The sequence below is a fragment of the Patiria miniata genome, unplaced genomic scaffold, assembly GCF_015706575.1.
Source record: "Patiria miniata isolate m_02_andy unplaced genomic scaffold, ASM1570657v1 HiC_scaffold_5, whole genome shotgun sequence".
Classification (NCBI taxonomy): Eukaryota; Metazoa; Echinodermata; class Asteroidea; order Valvatida; family Asterinidae; genus Patiria; species Patiria miniata.
Genome location: NW_024037072.1, coordinates 13306501 through 13327172, shown reverse-complemented (window position 1 = coordinate 13327172; position 20672 = coordinate 13306501). Strand labels below are relative to the sequence as shown.

At 38.9% G+C, this 20672-nt stretch overlaps 1 protein-coding gene across 1 annotated transcript; it reads right to left on the bottom strand.

Annotated features, from left to right (window-relative positions):
- Positions 1 to 484: 484 nt before the first annotated feature.
- Positions 485 to 19765, bottom strand: LOC119740952 (nicalin-like). Its single transcript, XM_038216467.1, has 14 exons — positions 19485 to 19765; positions 18136 to 18326; positions 16484 to 16628; positions 15639 to 15733; positions 14408 to 14491; positions 13614 to 13717; positions 13182 to 13270; positions 12782 to 12906; positions 11774 to 11964; positions 10151 to 10277; positions 8869 to 9038; positions 8070 to 8123; positions 4793 to 4871; positions 485 to 2836 (listed from the first exon to the last, which is right to left on the bottom strand). Exons 1-14 carry the CDS (start codon positions 19648 to 19650, stop codon positions 2768 to 2770), a joined length of 1689 nt encoding a protein of 562 aa, XP_038072395.1. The 5' UTR covers positions 19651 to 19765; the 3' UTR covers positions 485 to 2767.
- Between the last annotated feature and the right edge of the window lie 907 nt (positions 19766 to 20672).

Below are 20672 nucleotides of genomic sequence, written 5' to 3'. Positions count from 1 at the left end.
CCCCATAGCCCTACTCCCATTGTTCCGGTCGATTTAAAATCTCGGGCTAACATAGTCCTTACTTTTTTCCGTAAAAAAGTCTTTACTTTTTCCGGGGGGGGGGGGGTGTTGTTGATATGAATTAGGGAAGGGGAGTTATGGCTTACAGAAAGCACGTCCTGTCACGGGGGGGGGGGGGGGGTCCCGGGAAATGCCCCAGGATTTTTTTTAAATCTACAAAGCTCTCTCCCGATTTCTAAAGCGATTTGGGAATAAATTAACTTCAGCATTCCATTGATTAGTTTTGGCCCTATTTTAAAAGTACAAATATCATAACATTAGTCGGCCACTGGCGTTTATCACTGTTTTTGCAATTCCCCATACTACAGATAAATTCCCACGTGATTAGTTTGGAAATAATGAACATACCCCCTCCACAAAAATATTTCTGATCACAAATATCAGTCGACCAACTGACAACAGACTTACACTTGCAACTCACAACTTAATTTCATTCCTATTAATACCTTTTATTTATAAATTACAAATGACTTGTAAATCACATCTGTGCCTCGTTACTCAATATTACTTCTTGACACGGTCAATTCAATTACCAAATACCCTTTCTGTTCCTCTTCAAAACTCTGTACATCAAGTGTAACAAATTATTGCATAATGCATATATCAGTGGAGGGTTTCCTTTAAATATTAGAAAGAATTTGATACTGATATTACAATAGTATGTAATAATGTGGTGCATATGTAGCGCTTTATTATACCAAAGGTCTCAAAGCACTTCACAATTATTACCCCTGTTCATCAGGCCATGATGAGTCCAGTTTTTGCAACAGCTTGAGATCAGTGCATTCTGGTCTCTACCCTCACAGGTACCCATTTATACTCCTGGGTGGAGAGAGGCAATTGTAGTAAAGTTTCTTGCCCAAGAACACAAGCACCATGTCCCCGTTAGGTTCGAACCTACGTACCACGGCACGTGGGTCGAACACCATAACCATTAAGTAAATGCTGGCAGTTTGAAACCATTTCAGTGAGACTCCATCATCCATACCCCGTCAATCCACATTAGGCATTATCTCATTTGCAATTTATGGCAAACAAAAATCGTCTGAATATGAAAGTAGAAATGATACAAAAGGATAGCAACGTAACATTGATCGTCATCATAATTTGTGGAAGAAAACAGAAATTGCAGCAGGCTTTTTCAGGTTCTGATTTCAAACAATTTGAATCCCCTGCCAAATCACTGAAGAAAATTCACATACATGTGTAAAAAAAAAACATCATTCAATATCTATTTCTACTGTTCTTCATCATTACAAATACGTGTATTTTGAAATAAAGAAGTACCTATTGCAGTCTTCCATTCACAAATCAGATTGTAGCCCCCCCCCCCCCCCCCCCACTTTTTCTGCTGTAAATTCAAATTAATTGCACATGATCGTTTTGATACTTATTTACCCTCGGATTTCTTTTTTAAAATATAATTTACCTTCACACTAAAAAAACAACACCACCTGTTCACTGTAGGTTTCTTCTCATTTCTCAACTTTTAAGGAGTTTAATACTAATAAACGCTTCAAGTGTTCCCATACTTAATGCATTGTTTTCAGAACTAAAGACAAAGGAGGTAAAAAACGAAAGCACATTGGCCAAAGATTTTTCTTACTTTCATCGATCAGAACAGAAGGGCAGTAATGTGTTAAATGAGAGAATTCAAACTGATACATTCTGCCGTTTTAACATGATACAAGTATTATCCCCAACAACCTGCATACTTCAGTGGTCCAGGGAATCATGCAGGGTTCCCACAGAAATCTTAAACAAAATTCCACGACTTTTCCATGGCAATATTAGGGCTTTCCAAGACCAATTCCTACGCTGTTTTGGCATCTTAGGAGCCTATTTACAATACACTGGCCAGTCATCACACTGAGGTAAGGGACGCCACTCCCTTGCAGCCTTCCAGTTCGACACAATACCACTGAGCACCACAAAAGCATCACAACGGTGCATTGAATATGCAACAAGTATAGAGCATGCATGCATAAAGAGGAAGTCTAGCAAACTGGAATGCAAACCGAAGACTGCCACAGCCAAACATTATGCATCATCACGTAAAGGTAGTGCAGGATTTCATGACTTTTCCATGACTTTTTTTCCAAGGAATATCAACTTTCTGTGACTCCTTGTTTATATAAAAACAAATATGCGACTTTTCCATGACTTTCCGTAATAGCTTTAAATTCCAGGATTTTTCCATGACTGTGGGAACCCTGATAATAGACCTTTATTATGCTGCCACCATTTCAGTCATGTTCCCTGTATCCCATAACAGTACTGAATGATAATTTTTTGTGCAAAAAGAAACCAGACTGTTTTTCCTTCCAGCCTCGCTTTGGTTACGTTGATTTGAATGGGGAAAAATCAAAATTGCCGCAACACGATAATGGTCTATGGCAATAAGTATCAAGCAAACGGTGGTACCAACCTATCTTGGCAATTAATGTCTCCTTGACCCTAGAGACTCAAATCTAAAGAATATCAATTTTGAAAAACGATGAATAATACATTTTTGGAATTCTCCTCCAATCCAAACCTTACCCTTCCTCCTCCCTTACCCTCACCCAAATGTCCACAAAACACAATCACATACAATGACAATAACTGACATAGTCGACACTCACTCATATAAAAAAAACCAGTTCTCTAATACAAAAGCTCTGGCATAGGAGCATTTTTTTAACGACGTCCTCTTGAACGACGTTCTTCAAGATTCCTTGTGCTTGGGAGAGGAGACGGAGTACCGCTTGACAATAGCCATGAATGTCGAGAAATGCTGAATGAAAAAAACACAACAACGGTGCATTCAGTAACTACTTGATTATGGGGAGCCAACACATACTGTATCTGCATGATATAGTGACGCTGGATATGACATTGGCTTGTATGCCAATGCGCATTGTTATACCTCTGTCTTGAATACTGTATTTTCATTGGCCTAGAACGATCAGGTGTTTAGTTTATAAAAAGTCATAGCACACTCCCTGTGATATCCCACAGGGAGTGCGCTATGACTTTGTGGGTTCGCGTACGTACGTGTTTCACACGTAAAATGCAGCAAACTTGCAGACTATCAGCTGTTTCGCGCATGCGACATGCATGTGAGTTGACGTTAGATTGTCATGATTGTTGTGTTTACTGCTGTTTGTTTTCCTGATTTTTACACCAAAATCCAAAAAATCCAAGACATGGGTATAACAAAACACTTGTTGACTGGTGTGATGTGGGATATGACGTTTTGAACACCCGAGGGATGCATAGCACCCTTTGATCAAATACTCGGTTATTTTAACCCACCAGCAGCATGTGGGTGCTATGCTGGTCAAAAGTTGCACGCAAAGCGCGTCGGTTAAAATTGGCATGCGGCGATTGATATTATGGGCTGTTGGAGTGTTTTGTAGTAGTTATAACTGTCAAAGGCTTTAAAGGGAAAATACAACATTTGCAAACATCAAAAAATAAAACTACCAAATCATTTTGAAATACCTTGCTGGACTGTTAGTGAATGACAGTGTAAAGCATCCTGTAAAATCATGGCACCTGGTATACTGTCATTTTCAAGAAAAGTGCTATTTTTGTATCAATTTCCAACGCTGGTCGGCCGTTCAGCGTTGGAAAAAACTGGCTTTTTTTCAAATACTGGCCCCAATTGACCATCGCACTTGTTTGCAATCGATTATAAACCTATGAACGGGTACGAGCCAGCTAGACTGGTTCCCTGACCTTACAATTCCCCAATGTATGTAAACTGCTCTGTTTCTTCTTATATGGAGTCAGGGAACCAGACTACAGGAAAATGATTGTTTTTCTTGGTTTTTATAGCATTTTCGAACCCAAAACCTCAAAAAAGTCAGTGTAACTATATTTGCTATATATTTCCAACCCCCCAATTCCATCCATTTCTGAAAATTACAGCAAAAGCAAATGATGTATATTCCCTTTAACCTGCTAACAGGATGGGAACAATGAACCACCGTCAACAAGAACGTGGCATCTGACACTAAAGCGCCGCAAATTTTTATTAAAACAACATCACAAGCCTGCGTGTACATGTATTTCTTTTCATTTTTTTTTTCGAACTGGATCAAGTGTTTGAGTATTCGGTATATTTGTGACAGCCCTAGTGCATTGTATTAATTCTACCTAATTCAGGCATCTACTTCTATATTAGGCCAAAAAAAAAAATATTCGGTCTCTGGTCAGACCAAAGTTTCGGAATTGACATGGCCACGCGGCTTTTTTTTTTGTTTTTGCTTTTTTTTTTTTTCTTCTCGCTTTGATTGTACAGACAAGGTGGGTACTATTTTGCTTTTTTGGTGTCCTCATGTACATTGGTGTCCTCCATAATTTGCCTTGGTGCTTTCAATCATTTGCCTTGGTAACATTTCCCATTCATTGGTGCTCTTTGGTAAAAAAAATTGAGGAGGTGCGGAAATAGAGGGCGCTGTTGGAACTACCGCGGAACATTTTGGAAAAAAAAAGATCGACGCGCATGATTAAAATCAACGCGCGCGCTGACCAGAGACCGACTTTTTAATTTTTTGGTCTTAAAAGGGAATTTTTTTTTAGGTCACTGTTGCCTTCTGATTACATTCAAAACAAAAAGCAACGAGGGTTTGTAATGGCTCTGTGCATGAACAGAAGAGGACGCTGTGAAGACGAGTAATGAGGACAAGTAGGAGACATTTACAGTGATTGTTCATGACCGTTGGAAAATATCAGAGAAATTTACCATGACAGCAAGGTAGATAATCCCCAGATAGCCAGCAATTCCTGCTGCAAGGAACAGGTCAAATACAGCCGGCTTCACGCTGAAAACAGACAAAAATAAAAGACACATTATCTCTTCCTTTTTTAATTTTATTTGTTGCATTCCCCATTCTTTTTCCAAGTTTCACCTAAAAAATTACATTTTTTTTCCAATTGCTATTTTGCTAGGACTTTAAAAGTAACTCACTTTTTAATGCTTCATGGAACAAAAAAAATCCACCGATGTTTTATTATTGAATTCTTTCTTCACAAACTTCAAATTATTGGCTGCCAGACAATAATTCGGCTCTTTGTAGGGTGGGTTCATTTATGTGCATAATTGAAATCCCTCTTTTCAGATGGTTGCAGATGCCCCAAATTGGAATCAAGTAGGTTTTTTTTGTTAAAATAAAGTAGATTTTGTTAAAACAAAGCATACAAATTGAAAACAAATTCAAACTTTTTGAAGAGCATGGTTATCCATCTTTAACCCTAACCTTTCCAAATCCTCCAAAATCCTCTTTGCAAAATGGAGGATTTTGCAGGATTGAGGCTATATGGCAAAATGTGTTGCTGATTTCGGAGGATGTACTGGGTCAAAGTCTTGGGCCGGACCTTGTGTTGTTTATGCTTAGTCGTGCATAAATGTAGGCCTATATTATACTTGAAATCCTCTGCACTGCTCCGGGATGTCACTGGCTCTGCCTCAACATACTGACAGTCACTGCTGGAGGATTTTTCAGGAGGATTGAGGCCGTGGTCATCCCTCCAAGGACCACATTCAAGAAATAACGGAGGATTTAGCAGGATTGAGGCTGTATGCAATTTTTACATGGAGGCAGTTGGAAGATTTTGCAGGATTGAGGTTGCTCCTAGCAAAAAATGGCTAGGTAGTTAGGGTTAAAGAATCTGAAGTTTGTAGTGAATGGATCGTCTGAATATCCCAGACAGATTTTGGGACTCTCTGTGTCACGCTCTGGGACTGGTCCCAGTCTATTTCTAATTTAGTCTGAACACTGCCTCAAAATTTCTCATGACAGGTTTGGAGTCTGAGATCAGCCAGCGTGCACTTGTCTGACTGACCTTTGACTTGGGTATCAAATTTAATTGAATATCTACATGTTTACGAATACAGCACTGTATTCTGTGTAAAGTGAAAGCATACATTAAAACTACAGAGACAGCGGTAAGGCCAAAAAAAAAATGGTTCTGCTTCCGATTACATGCCTTTCAAAAATAGGGTCGGTCGGTCGGAATTTTTTTTTTTTTGGCCAATTTTTTTTATGCAGATTGAATGGGGTATTCAATTATATGCGAAGTTTTAGCCTGAACTATTTCTATTGCACTACGAAAGCTATACACGAAATGCCAACAAAAAGTGAGTAAAACCTACCTTTAATTATAGTCAATATATTTACGTTCGATAATTTCAAAAAATAATGGAAAATTCAGGCCGTTCGCACCATATGCACAACGCTAGTCAAGACGCGGGGAGCTGGCCAAAACTCCGAGGTGTGTAATGCGTGCGTGTGTGGCGAGCGGCCCACCATGGGCCGTCAGAGCTGTTACCGTCAACAATTTTGGGAAACACGCGGCATGTATCACTCCAAATACGAGTAGTGCGATCTCAAAATGAACTCCTGAACACAGAAAATACATACACAGACAAGCTAGATCAATTCTGTAAATTAACTTGCAAAAATGTTCTTTCTCCATCGGTGTTTTCTTGGCATTTTTACGATGTCGAATCCGACCAGTTGACAGTGGCCTGCACTGTACTGATAGCGCGCTATCGGTCACATAGCTAGCTATGGACTGGTTACCGCATTTTCATTATGTCTTCTAAATTGGCCCCTGCGCGGCGCCACGTGATTATAGTCACCGTGCGTGACATCGAATTGCGAAGTAGTTATATGGCGAAGCGAATTTGTAATAACGGAGGTTTCTTTGAAAAAAAAGCAAATGTAAGTAAGAAAACAAATAAATACAAGCATTTTTGGATGCAAAAGGGTTGTTGAGAGGTATTTTGTGAAGACAGAAAAGACAGATTTTATTTGTAGGGTAAAAGGGGGAGTATTCGACCGGATAAGGGAAACTTGGTCCATTTTATTTTGAAATAGGGGGAAGAAACTCATACTCCAAATGGATAACATATCACTCTTTTATCTTTATTTCAGAACTTACCTGGTCAGCGTTGATGGTCACGATGTATGACCTTTGACCTTTTGAACGAGCGGTCACTGTGTGGGAGAATTCGACCAGCATGTAGTTGTTTTCGACCGGGCCAATGCCTACGGCGTGTTAATTGTTTTGTTTTTAACAGAAAGATTTTTATTCCACCACTTTTACATTTCTTTACAATAAATTACATCATAAAAATAAATATTTCCAGGGAAAATAAGAATTAGACCCATAAATTACACAAATCAACCCTTAAAATCTCAAAGTGAATCTCAAGGCACGATCCAATTCACCGCGCGCGCACGCCCCCGCGCCCCAATGTGCCAAGCCAATACAATAAGCGCGGTGGTCGAAAACAGCCAGAGCAGCGCCCTCTGTTGGTCATAATTTGATCACCCCTATATCAGCCCTGCCCAATAAATATTGTCAGCCAATCATACATCGACCTGATGACCTAACCAGTAATGATTGACAGGTTGGCTTGATTTGACGTCATCACCCCTGTAAAGTCTCAAAGGGCGCCACCAATGATACCCGTGTTCTTACGTGACCCAATAACATGGCCGCCGCAGCGCGCAACGGCTTACGCGAGTCCAATTTGGGACTGAATTACAAAGATTTCACGGAGCTGTTCTGACTTCTGAACAATGGACAATCAAGGGCAGGAACTGAACATGATGTTCAAAGTTTATTATGACAACAGGATACCTCGTACGAATTTTATTGAGTGGTTAGTAACGGCAGTCGAATTCTCCCCCCGGTCGAATACACCCGTGCTTACCCTATTTATTCAATTTTTTTTTTTTTTTTTTTGGGGGGGGGAATTGCCGATAAAATTTTTAGGGTCGCAGCCTAAAAATAGGGTCGGTCGGGTAACCGGAAGCAGAACTATTCTTTTTTTTGGCCTAATGTGTAGACGCGAAAAGAAAAGAATAAGATTGCAGAAAATTTGGAGGGCGTTGCCTCTCATACACGTGGGGACAGGGCTCAAGCCAGTGTCAACTACTTCGTAAAAGGAACTGCATGTGCACATGTTGAGAATCGATTAGCGAAAAACAAAAAAGAAATCAAATAACTACCTGTAGGCATACATGGTGAATTTCAAACCATCGTAGAAAATATACTCTGGCTCCCTGGATGAGAAAAGAATTGTACTTTAAAGTTAACACCAAACTGATGATCATAAATTGAAAGGTGTTATTGAAAGGACAAAAGTATACACAGTAACAAAATACCTATATTATTACTCATCTTCAAGCAAACATGAATCCTCGATTCTGCTTTGTCGATCCATGACAACAACAGTGAAATATTATACCGTATCGAACGGTCCGTATCGCACTCTGCGTATTGCGCTATTCCAAGATGCAAGCGACATTCAAGCTGCATGTGCTAAACCACTGAAAGGTTCGTGTCAGCGTGCTAGTAGCAACTTAACAGTGCATCAAGTTTGCTTGAAAAGTAATTTATTATTGCGCTGGCGCTCGCGGAACACGGAAAATATAGTGTGTCTGTGTCACATATATTCGGCCGAGTGGTATATGGGATGCAGACACACTACACTATTTCATGTTCCACTCGTGCTCGCGGGATAACTAATATTATCACTGCCATAATCCAATATACTTTGACTATACAAATACAGTGTGAACAAATCATCTCTCAATAACAAAATAAGAAAGCACATGTTGATAAACAATCACATATTTAAATGTTTCTAGACATGAAAATCAGCACATTTCATTTGAGAACAGGTGGTACTCCTAGCAAAGTATTCCAGGTTTTTAGAAGCTTCTGAATTAATCTCAGTGAATCTCAGTGTTGCATGTCTCAATCTGCTTTCTCGTTGACTCAACTTGTGGGAGCAGCGAGTCTTACCTCTTGTCAGCTTTGATGGATATCATCTTGACCTCCTTCATGAGATGCTTGGACAGCGTCTGCTCGAGGGTGGATAAGACGGGCTGGTCCTTAGACACCATGAGCTGAGCTGGGCGGGGATTGGAGGATAAGTAGTCGACCCAAGAGGCTAAGAAGTCCCTGTTGATACCCTGAAATAAAAAAGATACAAAAATAAGGATTAATAAAGAAATATTTGTCTTATCGCCTTCATACCTTTATTAGCTGCGAGTGGTCAGTACCCCAAAGCTCTCAAAAGAAATCTTTAACCCAAACAAAGGATGGGACTTAGCCTTTAATTTTGTTAACGTTTAACATACCTACAACGTACAAAATACCCTGCAGGGTTATTAGGGTTAATATTGGTATCAAACAACAGTGATCTGGCGTTATGTCATTGATAACACATCATTGTTTCATAACACAGGATTAGCTTCCTCTTTAAAATGGAAATAAACAAATACTGAGAATGAAAGTTTGTCATGATGTGAATCTGAAATTTCGCATTTCGTGTTGTATTAAAGGGAATGTACATGATTGGCTTTTGCTGTAATTTTCAGAAATGAACTATTTGAGGGGTTAGTATAATAGATCAAATATTGTTAGACTGACATGTTTGAAGGTTTGTGTTCGAAAATGCTGGAAAAAACAAGAAAAACAAATGAACTATTTGAGGGGTTAGTATAATAGATCAAATATTGTTAGACTGACATGTTTGAAGGTTTGTGTTCGAAAATGCTGGAAAAAACAAGAAAAACAAAAATATTCAAGTAGTCTGGTTCCCTGACTCCATTAAATATAAAATGGATCAATTTACAGATGCCGGAAACTTGTAAGGTAATGGAACCAGTCTAGCCAGCCTGCACCCGTTCATGAACATGTAACCAATAGCAAACAAAATTTGGACTGAAAGAAAAATGGTTAATTTGGAGCAGCAGTTGAAAAATAGTTAGGTTTTTCCAACGGTGGTCGGCCGACCACTGTTGGAAATTTTTACAAAAATACCATTTTCTTGAAAATGACTTCACACCAGGTGCCATAATTTTACAGGATGCTTTAGACTGTCATTTACCAACATCCTAGTAAGGTATTTCGTAAAAACTAGGTAGTTTTATTTTTCGATGTTTGCAAATGTTGTATATTCCCTTTAATAGCCTACATTTTTTTCACAACACAAAGAGGAAGTGCATTCTCTGAGACAGTATACAATAATGTAGACTGAATACATTACAGTTCACAAAGAGTGTCCCAATGCATTACTCACCATGCCATCCACAAAGATTTCCGGCTGTTTATCCAGGCTATTCTTGCTGATTCCATAGATGTGTCTACCCAAAGCCTCAGCTATGATCTTGACATTACGAGCTAACACATCCACATCTACTCTGGATCTAAAAATGTGAAGAAAAGTAGAACGAGTATGAAGACCAAGTTCCATATATTGAACACTTTTTTTTCAGAAATGAAACTGGCATATGGGAAAAAAATCAGAAAAAAGGCCAAACAAAAATACATCTCCGAAATCTGGGCTCCGATCAGTGTTGGCCTAGGTGTTTCTAGGGTAGAAACACTCCGTTTACAACTAGTGAAAGAGATTAAAACTACACTCACAATGATTTTGATGTGTCCTTTTCATTGACTTTTTCATCGACTTTTCTTCAAAATCATAATTTAAATAAAATCACATGTTGTGGAAAAATCGTTAAAAAATCTAAATTTGTTGGATAAATCGTACAAAAATCGGACATTTTGTTGGAAAAGTCAAAAAGTCGGTTTTCCGATTAAAATCGGAAAAGTTTCGTCTCTGTTTTTTTTTTAACCATTCTAACAAAGAGTATTAAATGTAGATTATTATGAGAATCTTGTGGAAGCTACATGTACAGGATTTACAGTTCAGATTTTAATAAATGTTCGAATGACAATTTAAAATTTCTACTTCTCCATTTAATTCCTGAGAAACCTAATTTTAAACAAAAATCTGCAATGTTGTTAATATTATATTACATGTACCTGACTACCTGTCATCCAATATGGATGTTCTGTACTTGTCTCAGTACATGTCAGATTGTAATAAACATTCATAATAGTTTAACCATTCCTACTGGTCGAAAGACTGTCATGTGGGTGGTTTTAAACAGTTGATAAAACACCCACTGGCTTTAGGCCAAAAAAAAAATAAGTCGGTCTCTGGTCAGCGCGCGCGTCGATTTTAATCATGCGCGTCAATCTTTTTTTTCCCAAAATGTTCCGCGGTAGCTTCAACACCCTCTATTGCCGCACCTCCTCAATTTTTTTTTACCAAAGAGCACCAAGGAATGGGAAATTGCACCAAGGCAAATAATCGAGAGCACCAAGGCAAACTATGGAAGACACCAATGTACTTGAGGACACCAAATAGCAAAATAGTACCCCACCTTGTCTGTACAATCCAAGCTTGGAGAGAAAAAAAAAAAAAAAAAAAAAAAAAAAAAAAAAAAAAAAATGCCGCGTCCCTGCGTCAATTCCGGAACTTTGGTCTGACCAGAGACCGAATATTTTTTTGGGGGGCCTTAACTACTTTTTTTCCCCCGGCACTGCTGCGTTCTGCACCACATCACGCAGTATGCACCACACGTGCACCAATCTCCACATAAGGAGATTTTTAGCACTACGTGAGGCACATACCATAAACATAGCTAGAGAGGTGTTTCACAAAACATAAAGTAAAATTGTTGAACAAAATTGTTGGAATATATAATTTCTAACTAATTTTTACTTGTTGACCGAAGGGAATTTATAAAATGGGAATAAAAATGTGCTTGGCCGGTATTTAACAAGTACGTAAATTCTGTTCTGTGAATTGAACTTTATTATAAACTTAAATATAAAATATAAATGTCATATGTACCTGTCATCTAATATAGATGTTCTGTACTCGTCTTTGTGTGTCTTGAGATGCGAGACGGATGCAGCGGGTAGTCTACGCATACTGAATCTCTCATGCTCCCAGGCCAGTAGATCGTCCGCTAGATTAATCTTCTTGTGTATCATGCTGAAGTCAACGTCTGGATAGAGGCTTTTGGACACCGTCTCCATTTCCTGGTACCCATGGGGGAAAAGAGAAATTGAAAAATAAAAGGCTGATCTCTTGAGGAATGCTGTTTTTTCGATAGTTTGAATTAAAAACAATTACTGGAGTAATATGAGTACAAAACGACCTTATTGATTGAGGCAGACTAGTAAAAGATGCATTCCCCGTGCTTTTTTCAAATTTCACCTAAAAAAAAAAAAAAAAATCAGTTGCTTTTTTCCTAGCAATTTAAAAGTTACTCACTTTTGAATGAGACATCAAACGAAAAAATCCAGAGAAGTTTAATGGTTATTGAATTATTTTTTTTCTCACAAAATTCAAATTATTGGCTGCCAGACAATAATTTGGCCCTCTCAGGATGGGTTCATAAGTGCCCAAAATGAAAGCCCTTTTTTTCAGAGGTTTGCAGATGTCCAAAATTGAACTAAAGTTGTTCTTTCGTTAAAACAAAAAACCATACAAATTGAAAATTTGTTAGAAAGCCAGAAGTAAACGTTAGATGCATTCATTGATCCTAGATTAAAATAACAAAGAACACCCTCAAAGACACCTGAAATGCATAAGGTCTATACTATCACACTATCAGTTGAAATCGAGGGTGGTTTTATTGCCAGCGCAAACAATGAGAACTTTAGTGCAAAAAACACTGTTTTAAGCTGCAAAATCGTACAAAAAATTGACATCATACATTTCATACGATATTCCTGAAATGTTCCCAACATAAGAAACCTCTTTCACTGAAGTCCTCTGTGGGTTGAAGATTTTGTTAATTTGCATAAGACGTCCGGCTATATCTCACAGTCAAACAATTTCCATTTTTTTTACCTGATAAATTTGGTGAGAAATGGAGCCTTCTTTAGGTGGTTTGGAAACATGGAGAAATAAGTTGTCACTGGCACCGATACTGTCTAAGCATAGAACGAAGGAAACATCACTAAGGAGTGTGGACTCTGTAATGAAAGCAAATATTCATCTTGAAGTTAACTTTCTGTAAAAAAAAGATTTTTCTAAATATTAATAGAGGAATTGGCACTGAAACCAAGGACCTCGGGATGTTTGTGTATATTTTTTTTTCTTGGACGTTCGTTTGATGATTGAACATTTGAATATTCGGTGTATTTGGGAAAGCCCTACCTTTCAGAAGCTTTTTGTAACCAAAAGCAGGGAAAATACTATTCATATACATTATGGTTGAATTTTCCCAACTGATAGACTATTTTTTTACCTGTACTTTCTAAGCTGTCTTCAATCCATCTCTTTGTTCCTTGGTAGCTGTATTTACCTCCGCCGGATAACAGAAACAGAAAATTATATCTGAAAACAGTTAAGGTCAATGCGATTGTTGCTTTCACAACCAGTTCACATAAAAAGTCACCTTTTTAAAAATCATTATCCAAAATTGAATGATTATGATTGGTAACGAACGACCAATCAAATCAGTAGGCTAAGCAAGTTCCAGCAGTTTTTCATTTCTCATTTTGATATCTCAAATCTACAAAGATTTAGACTAAAGGCCGAGACAACTTTGACGTCGTGAAACCGTTGCTGCAAAATTCACAGGAGTTGAGATGCGTTCAACTTTTACCAATTCACAGTACGAATACTTGCCATGATGCCACAAATTACGTGCATCACTTTCAGATTTGCGTAAGGATACTTGGCATGTGTTCTGGAGTTGGTGTAGAGTTTGGAGAGAAGTCTGCTGAGTTCTAGTAGAGCTGCTACTCCGCTGCCGTTAGAATCGGCACCAAATGATAAATACTGGCAAGAGAAACAAAATATTCACAACATAAATAATCAAAAGCTTCAGATGCTCTCTAGGCACCTTGCAAGAACAAGTGTGCGTCTTCCCACCCAATGGTCACTGCATCTAAGTTTCATCAAAATCCATGAATCCATGTAGAAGTTATACATTTTTTTTTCTCAAAAACTTGTCCTAAACTTTAACATACATACAATCATACTGGGATACAGAATTTAGAACTGGTAAGTGTCCCCCAAAACTTTTAGGCGACACAAAAATGTGTGAGGCCTCTACAATGTCATCCAACCCAGCAGCTACAACAAATAGTTCTATGTTTAATGGTCAAAAGGATCAAACATATTTTGTCCACTTTTGGTTCTTGTCAGATTTGATACATTTAAGATTGACAATTTACACACATTTAATCACACTCAATCTTGCAAAATCCACACCCGGTTTTTGCAATATTTGCTACATGGGCTAAACTGATCCATTTTGCGGAGTGTTTGTTTGGGTGGATGGAGGAGAATCCTAAGGCACTGTTCAAATTCGTTGTCTATACCGATTGTCTAGGTTTTTGACCTTTACAACTACATGGGAAAATGGAGACAACAGATGCAGTTGTAGTTCTGGAAGCTCATTTCGGACATGGCCTATCAAATGGCAGCAAAGTTAGGAATTATAATTAATTGTCTATTCTGACTTACAGGTGCAATGCCAAAGGTGTCGTAGTGAGCCACAATGGCGATGGTTGGCAGCTGGTCCTCCACACCCTTGCCGGTCAGTTTACCCTGAGATCACACAAAACAAAGGCAAAGTCAGCATGCAAAGGGAACTGGATGAAAGCTAATGAAGACAACACAAGACTTACATGGACAACAAGACACACTGAACTCGTCTGGTATCGAGGTTCGTGAAAAACAATCCTGCGCCTGGGTCCAGTCAATGTTGAAATAATCCTTGTGCCAAGTGGTCATATACTTCACTTGAAACATTATTTCAGTGATTAAGACAACACTTTCCACAACATTGTTATTAATATTTGTCGGGTGTGAATGAACAAGTATTGCAAACTAAAAAACCCACAAATTGTGACATTAGAAAACTTATACTTGACAATTACAAAATACCTCTAAAAAAGTCCCTCTTTCATTGAATTAAATCTTTTCTGATCGTCTGATAAAATCAATAACTCTGCTGCATTCTAAGACATATTCACTTTTATATAACCGACATACAGATCCTTGTCATTTGATTGATGGAACTCGCATCACGTGACATTTGTTATTACTCCCATTCACACCGCAGCTCAAAAAGTCCCATTCGCCCATGGGGAATGGGAAATACTATTGAATAGTTAGGATCATGCTTGTTCCATGACGCGGTATTTGTGTGCAAATGCATGCTGCTGTGCGAGTTCAGCATTGCGTGTAGCGCGTATTGTTCCAAAGAGCCAGCGCTACAGAGTTGGGTTCAAACATTTTCGCGAAGGGGTGGTTTGGAAGAGAGAAAACACATTTTAAACCAATTTTGTATTGAAATAAAAGATCAAGTACATGTACATGTATATCAAATGACAAGGATCTATATGTCAGTTATATAAAACAAATATTGAGTGGCTTTAAATTGTGAAATGGGAGGAATATTATCGCTCGGTCAAATCTGGACTTTTCCAGTTCACTCGGCTTCGCGTCGTGAAATGGAAAAGACCAGATTTTACCTTGCGATAATATTCCTTCCATTTCACTCTAAGCCACTCAATATTTGTATAACTTGTATCAAGTGTAAAAGTCTATTTGTTTTTATTAAGTAGCATTACATCTAGATTTCCTGTGAAGTCTTATATCACACGTGTCAGTGAAGAGTGGCTTCATCCGCCTCAATAGGCTCGTGTGTGATTACGAGCCGTAGCCATGTCATTCTGCACAGGCTTATTACCTGCAAACTGATGATTGGTGCATCTTTGATAGCCTTAGCCTGGGGACCACTCACAACCATCTGAAAGCCATTGCCATACACTGCACTGAGTAAAGCTGGGAGGATAACAAAGGCAAGAAATACTCATTAAGAAAAATTGAAATTCTTAAGACTATGATGCTCGAACCTAAAAATAGGACGGTGTTATAACTGGCTCAAGCGTAAAGTTAATTCTGACTGTACTCTTGAACTGCAACAGTTAATCTTTTACAGAGAGAGAGCAATAGTATCAAACCAAACACATTAATTTAACAAAACACAAACTTTTACTTTTCAAGTAGTTCACAGAGTGAATGGAAAGAGTTCCATACCTGGACATCACTTGACACCCTGTGCACAACCCCTATGAGACTGGTCTGAAAAATTCCAAGTGTTTTCTCAGTAAATGCTTCAAAATTTTCCCTGCTAAATTTGACTTTTTAGGACATGTTATCGCTTACTGATGGCTGATAGGTCACAGCAGGGATTTTTTTTTTAGTGATGTCCATGTATGGAATTCTTCCCCAGTGCATTTCGACTACCCATTTCAGGAGAGGTACTGAAGATTGACTGGCAATTCTTTTGAAAATAATATGATCAGGAACTTCTGTTGAAAAGATGTTTTACAGGACAAAATATATTGAGCAAAAATACAGGACAAGTGTTTGAATAAAAAGTGGCTGACCATATGTTTTACATCCAATATGAACCTTTTTCTTAAAGTCCAAAAACACATAAAATCAAATAAATAACAAATAAAATAATGTCCAACTACCCCCAGGCTTTATAAGCCCCAAGATAAGGGGTACTTGGGTATGAGTTCCTACCTTCCACAGCTGTCCCTGCTTGATCTGAGCTGCCGGCTCTATTGACTTCCTCAAGAATGTCCAACAGCTCCTCATCTTCATGAGCAAAGTAGACCGGCATGGTGGTCTCCTGTTCCATCATTTGTGGCTCCAACTCAAGCCAATGCTAAGGAGAACAAGAAATACATCCAATTCATAAAAGTGATCATCTTTTGCCTTTTTTTCCACAATTATTTGGTTGTTTGTGACTTGGTATCAAGAAATCACAAACTGGTCATAACTCATGAAAATGAATACAAATTGCTGCAAACTGCTTATCGACTGAAGTAACCTAAAGCCTATGCCACTCTTGAATATTATTAACTCTTACCCCATCGAGTATTCTTCAGGTACCCTGCTAAATGCAACAATATCCAACACAACTGAAAAGAGAACCCTGCTAAATGCAACGAAATGCAACAGTGGATTCTGTTGCATTTTGCAGTGAACCCAGTGCACACCAGCCTTGGCACCAAGCAGTTACCCTGCTAAATGCAACAAACTACTGCAACAGTGGATTCTGTTGCATTGTGCAGTGAACCCAGTGCACACTAGCCTTGGAACCAAGCAGTTACCCTGCTATGCAACAAACTGCAACAGTGGATTCTGTTGCATTGTGCAGTGAACCCAGTACACACCAGCCTTGGCACCAAGCAGTTACCCTGCTATGCAACAAACTGCAACAGTGGACTCTGTTGCATTGTGCAGTGAACCCAGTGCACACTAGCCTTGGAACCAAGCAGTTACCCTGCTAAATGCAACAAACTGCAACAGTTGATTATGTTGCACTGTGCAGTGAATCCAGTGCACACCAGCCTTGGCACCAAGCAGTTACCCTGCTAAATGCAACAAACTGCAACAGTGGATTATGTTGCACTGTGCAGTGAATCCAGTGCATACCAGCCTTGGCACCAAGCAGTTACCCTGCTAAATGCAACAAACTGCAACAGTGGATTCTCTTGCATTGTGCAGTGAACCCGGTGCATACCAGCCTTGGCACCAAGCAGTTACCCTGCTAAATGCAACAAACTGCAACAGTGGATTCTCTTGCATTGTGCAGTGAACCCGGTGCATACCAGCCTTGGCACCAAGCAGTTACCCTGCTAAATGCAACAAACTGCAACAGTGGATTCTGTTGCACTGTGCAGTGAATCCAGTGCATACCAGCCTTGGCACCAAGCAGTTACCCTGCTGAATGCAACCAAATGCAACAGTGGATTCTGTTGTATCGCCTTGGCACTATGAGCAGTTACCCTGCTAAAAGCAACAAGGCGCAACAAAGCATGAGGACTTGAGTTGGCTGCTAAAATGCAACAGTATGCAGCAACGTTTTACCTTTGTTGCTTTCTGTTGCATTTAGCAGGGTTTAAAATTGAATAAATTGGATAAATAGTGGGCATACACCAGCAAGATATGCTCTTCAAAGTAGGCTAGAAAAAGACATTCCCACTAAGCTTTGCCCACCGCGAATGTGTGCAACATGTATGCCTCTCCGTGCCTTACATTCACAGATCTGTGATGGTTAAAACACGATGATTTTGGGCTCGATCAATTTACTTTCAGTAATTGCTATCCTACAGCGCCCTCTTAAGAATGCACATGGAGTCAAAACGAGACACACATTTTCTTCGAACCTTGAGTACATCTTGAGGTAAGGAGCTGAGATCCTTGGGGAGTAAGACGAGCAGACCACCTGCCGATTGTTCCATCATCTCTCGATACCTGACTGATGTCAGATCAGCAAGCCTAGTGATGATGCATCGTCTTGTTAAGACGGGCGTGTGGATAGGACGTGCTTCCATGTTAACCAGGGCATTGCGACATCCTAATATACATGCAAAAGATAAAATTAACATTCGTTTTGCAAGAAAATAGGCCTATATAAAAAAATTAAAAAATAAAACTTGATCAATTCTTAAAAATTGTGCAAATTTGATCTATAAAGAACAAGGCAGTTTTAGAAAGGAATGCAGTGTCCTGATAAAATTTTATTGTTTCGCTGAAAAATGTGCTGGAAACACAAACATTTGGGACACAGATTTTTTTAGTCTTGAGAAACATTCCAGATTTAAACTAGGCTTAACTTTATTTTGCAATAAATGTCCATTGGTGTTTAACTCTTCCAAAAATCAGGATTACGACTTCATGTTTTAATTTTTTGTTTAATTTCAAAAAATTAATGTCTTGTCTTTATATATTTGGAGCAGGTAATTAAACTGTTGAATAACGTAGTGACTTACTATCGTTATGGCAGTCGTAATGCCATTTTCAAGCGCTATACATGTTACGGTATTGCAAAAAACAACCAATTGAAAGACTATACCATGATTACATTTAAAACTAAAGCTACCTTTCTAAACCAGAGCGCTCTCGACTTGTATTTGTCAAACGTTGTATGTTTTTCAAGTCTCGGGATCGTATCCACGCTGTGAGAATTTGTTTGGTTTCTTTTTTGTTCTTGATCTTTTAGACTTCTTTAATTTTAAGTTTTACATTTTTAATCAAATCCTACTTAGGCCTAGGCTAGAATGTATCTTTTGTTTTTGTTTCTAAGTGATCATGATGATCAGATGATATGGCAATTTGGAGGATTTTTTATATGGGAAATAGGCCTAATGCTGGAAAGAACGTTGCAACCTGACACCATCATTTCAATGAAGGTCATTTATTGCGAAAATGATGATAAGAAATGAATATGGGGCTGAGAAACATTTTCAATTTTGTTAGGAAATAATAGAAAAAATTCTTGACTCTCATTGCACACAACCGCGAAGTCAGAAGTGGCGTCAGGTTGCAACAATCTTTCCGAAATAATGTCTGAGAAAAGTGAGCTTCATTTGGTGGATAGTCTGGTTCCAAGAGCCAAAGAACCTGACGTTGATTATTGTCAGGGAACCAGTCGGTCGACTGCCGTAACAATAGCCACTGCGTTGAATAAATACATGTGTTTGGTGTCGGAAATAGATATCCTATCCATGCCTACCAAACTGTGTTCCGTGAAGATCAAACTGCTGCATGCGGTAAGCGCTGAACTCGTGCGCTGCATGTACCGGGGAAATCATGATCAAAACCGGCACCAGAAACAACCAAGTCAGGGGCCAGCTGCCCTTAAACATGTCCAACACCTCTCCGAATTCCTCCACCCACATTTTGGCCGTGAGAAAGAGAAAAACAAGGTGATTTCGTCAAACTGAAGAGACGACGAGTTCTCGTTCTTCGTTTAAGAACGTAAAAGTTTCACCGGTAACAAACAATCTATCGTGCAAAACACTTTTTCATGACGAACACCAGGGAAATTTTGCACATGGCTTTTGTGAAATTGTGTACCGCACGCGCGCTAGCATAGCACAGGCTGCGCTGCACGACAGTATTTGCTGGTACCTTTTAGTGGGCGGAGCATAGTTAGGGGGCCAGCACAATTTGTTAGTCTCCTTAAAACAGAAGAAGGGTATCTCTTTAGGAAATGAAATGAGCATAAAATAAACCATTATTTAAACTATCAACAACGTACTAGATGTATTAGTATTACACGATTAGATGGGGTCCGATCCTGGAAGGACTGGTTGTGCGGGGCGGTTTTTTATGGGGGGGGGGGGGGATACGGGATGAAGTCACAGAGCTGTAAAATAAGAATATACAGCTCTATGGATGAAGTACAAATTTGCCCCGGATATTCTCAACATTAAAGATATACTGCACGTGCTCTTCAATACAACTCAGTTCCCTTCTGCCAACGAATTTTGGCCATTAAGTGTTTTATTTGTACGGTTTTGTTTTATTTTGAGCGCCTGCTTTTTCAAATGCTTGTATGGTTGCTTTGCGCACTCCCCATCCCGCGAGTAGATTGGTCCCCCCCCCCCCGATTATCGATTCTAAGATAGATGCGGGATTCAGTTTACCCAGACAGGAATTATTGACGGGCCGCACATTTTTCGAAGTTTGTTAGGTCATTATTCATAACAAAACGTGGGCTGATATTTACGGTCTATTTCTTCAAAAGTAACTGTTGTATTGATAGCAAATGATAGCAATATAAAAACAAAATCCAGTTCTAGGGGAAAAACTTGGATAGTAGGCCCTACACTTTAAATGAGCTGTTGATTGCTGAACGATATTTTGATGATTTTTGTTTAAATTGTATTTAAAAGAAATATCCTATAATCAAGGTAGC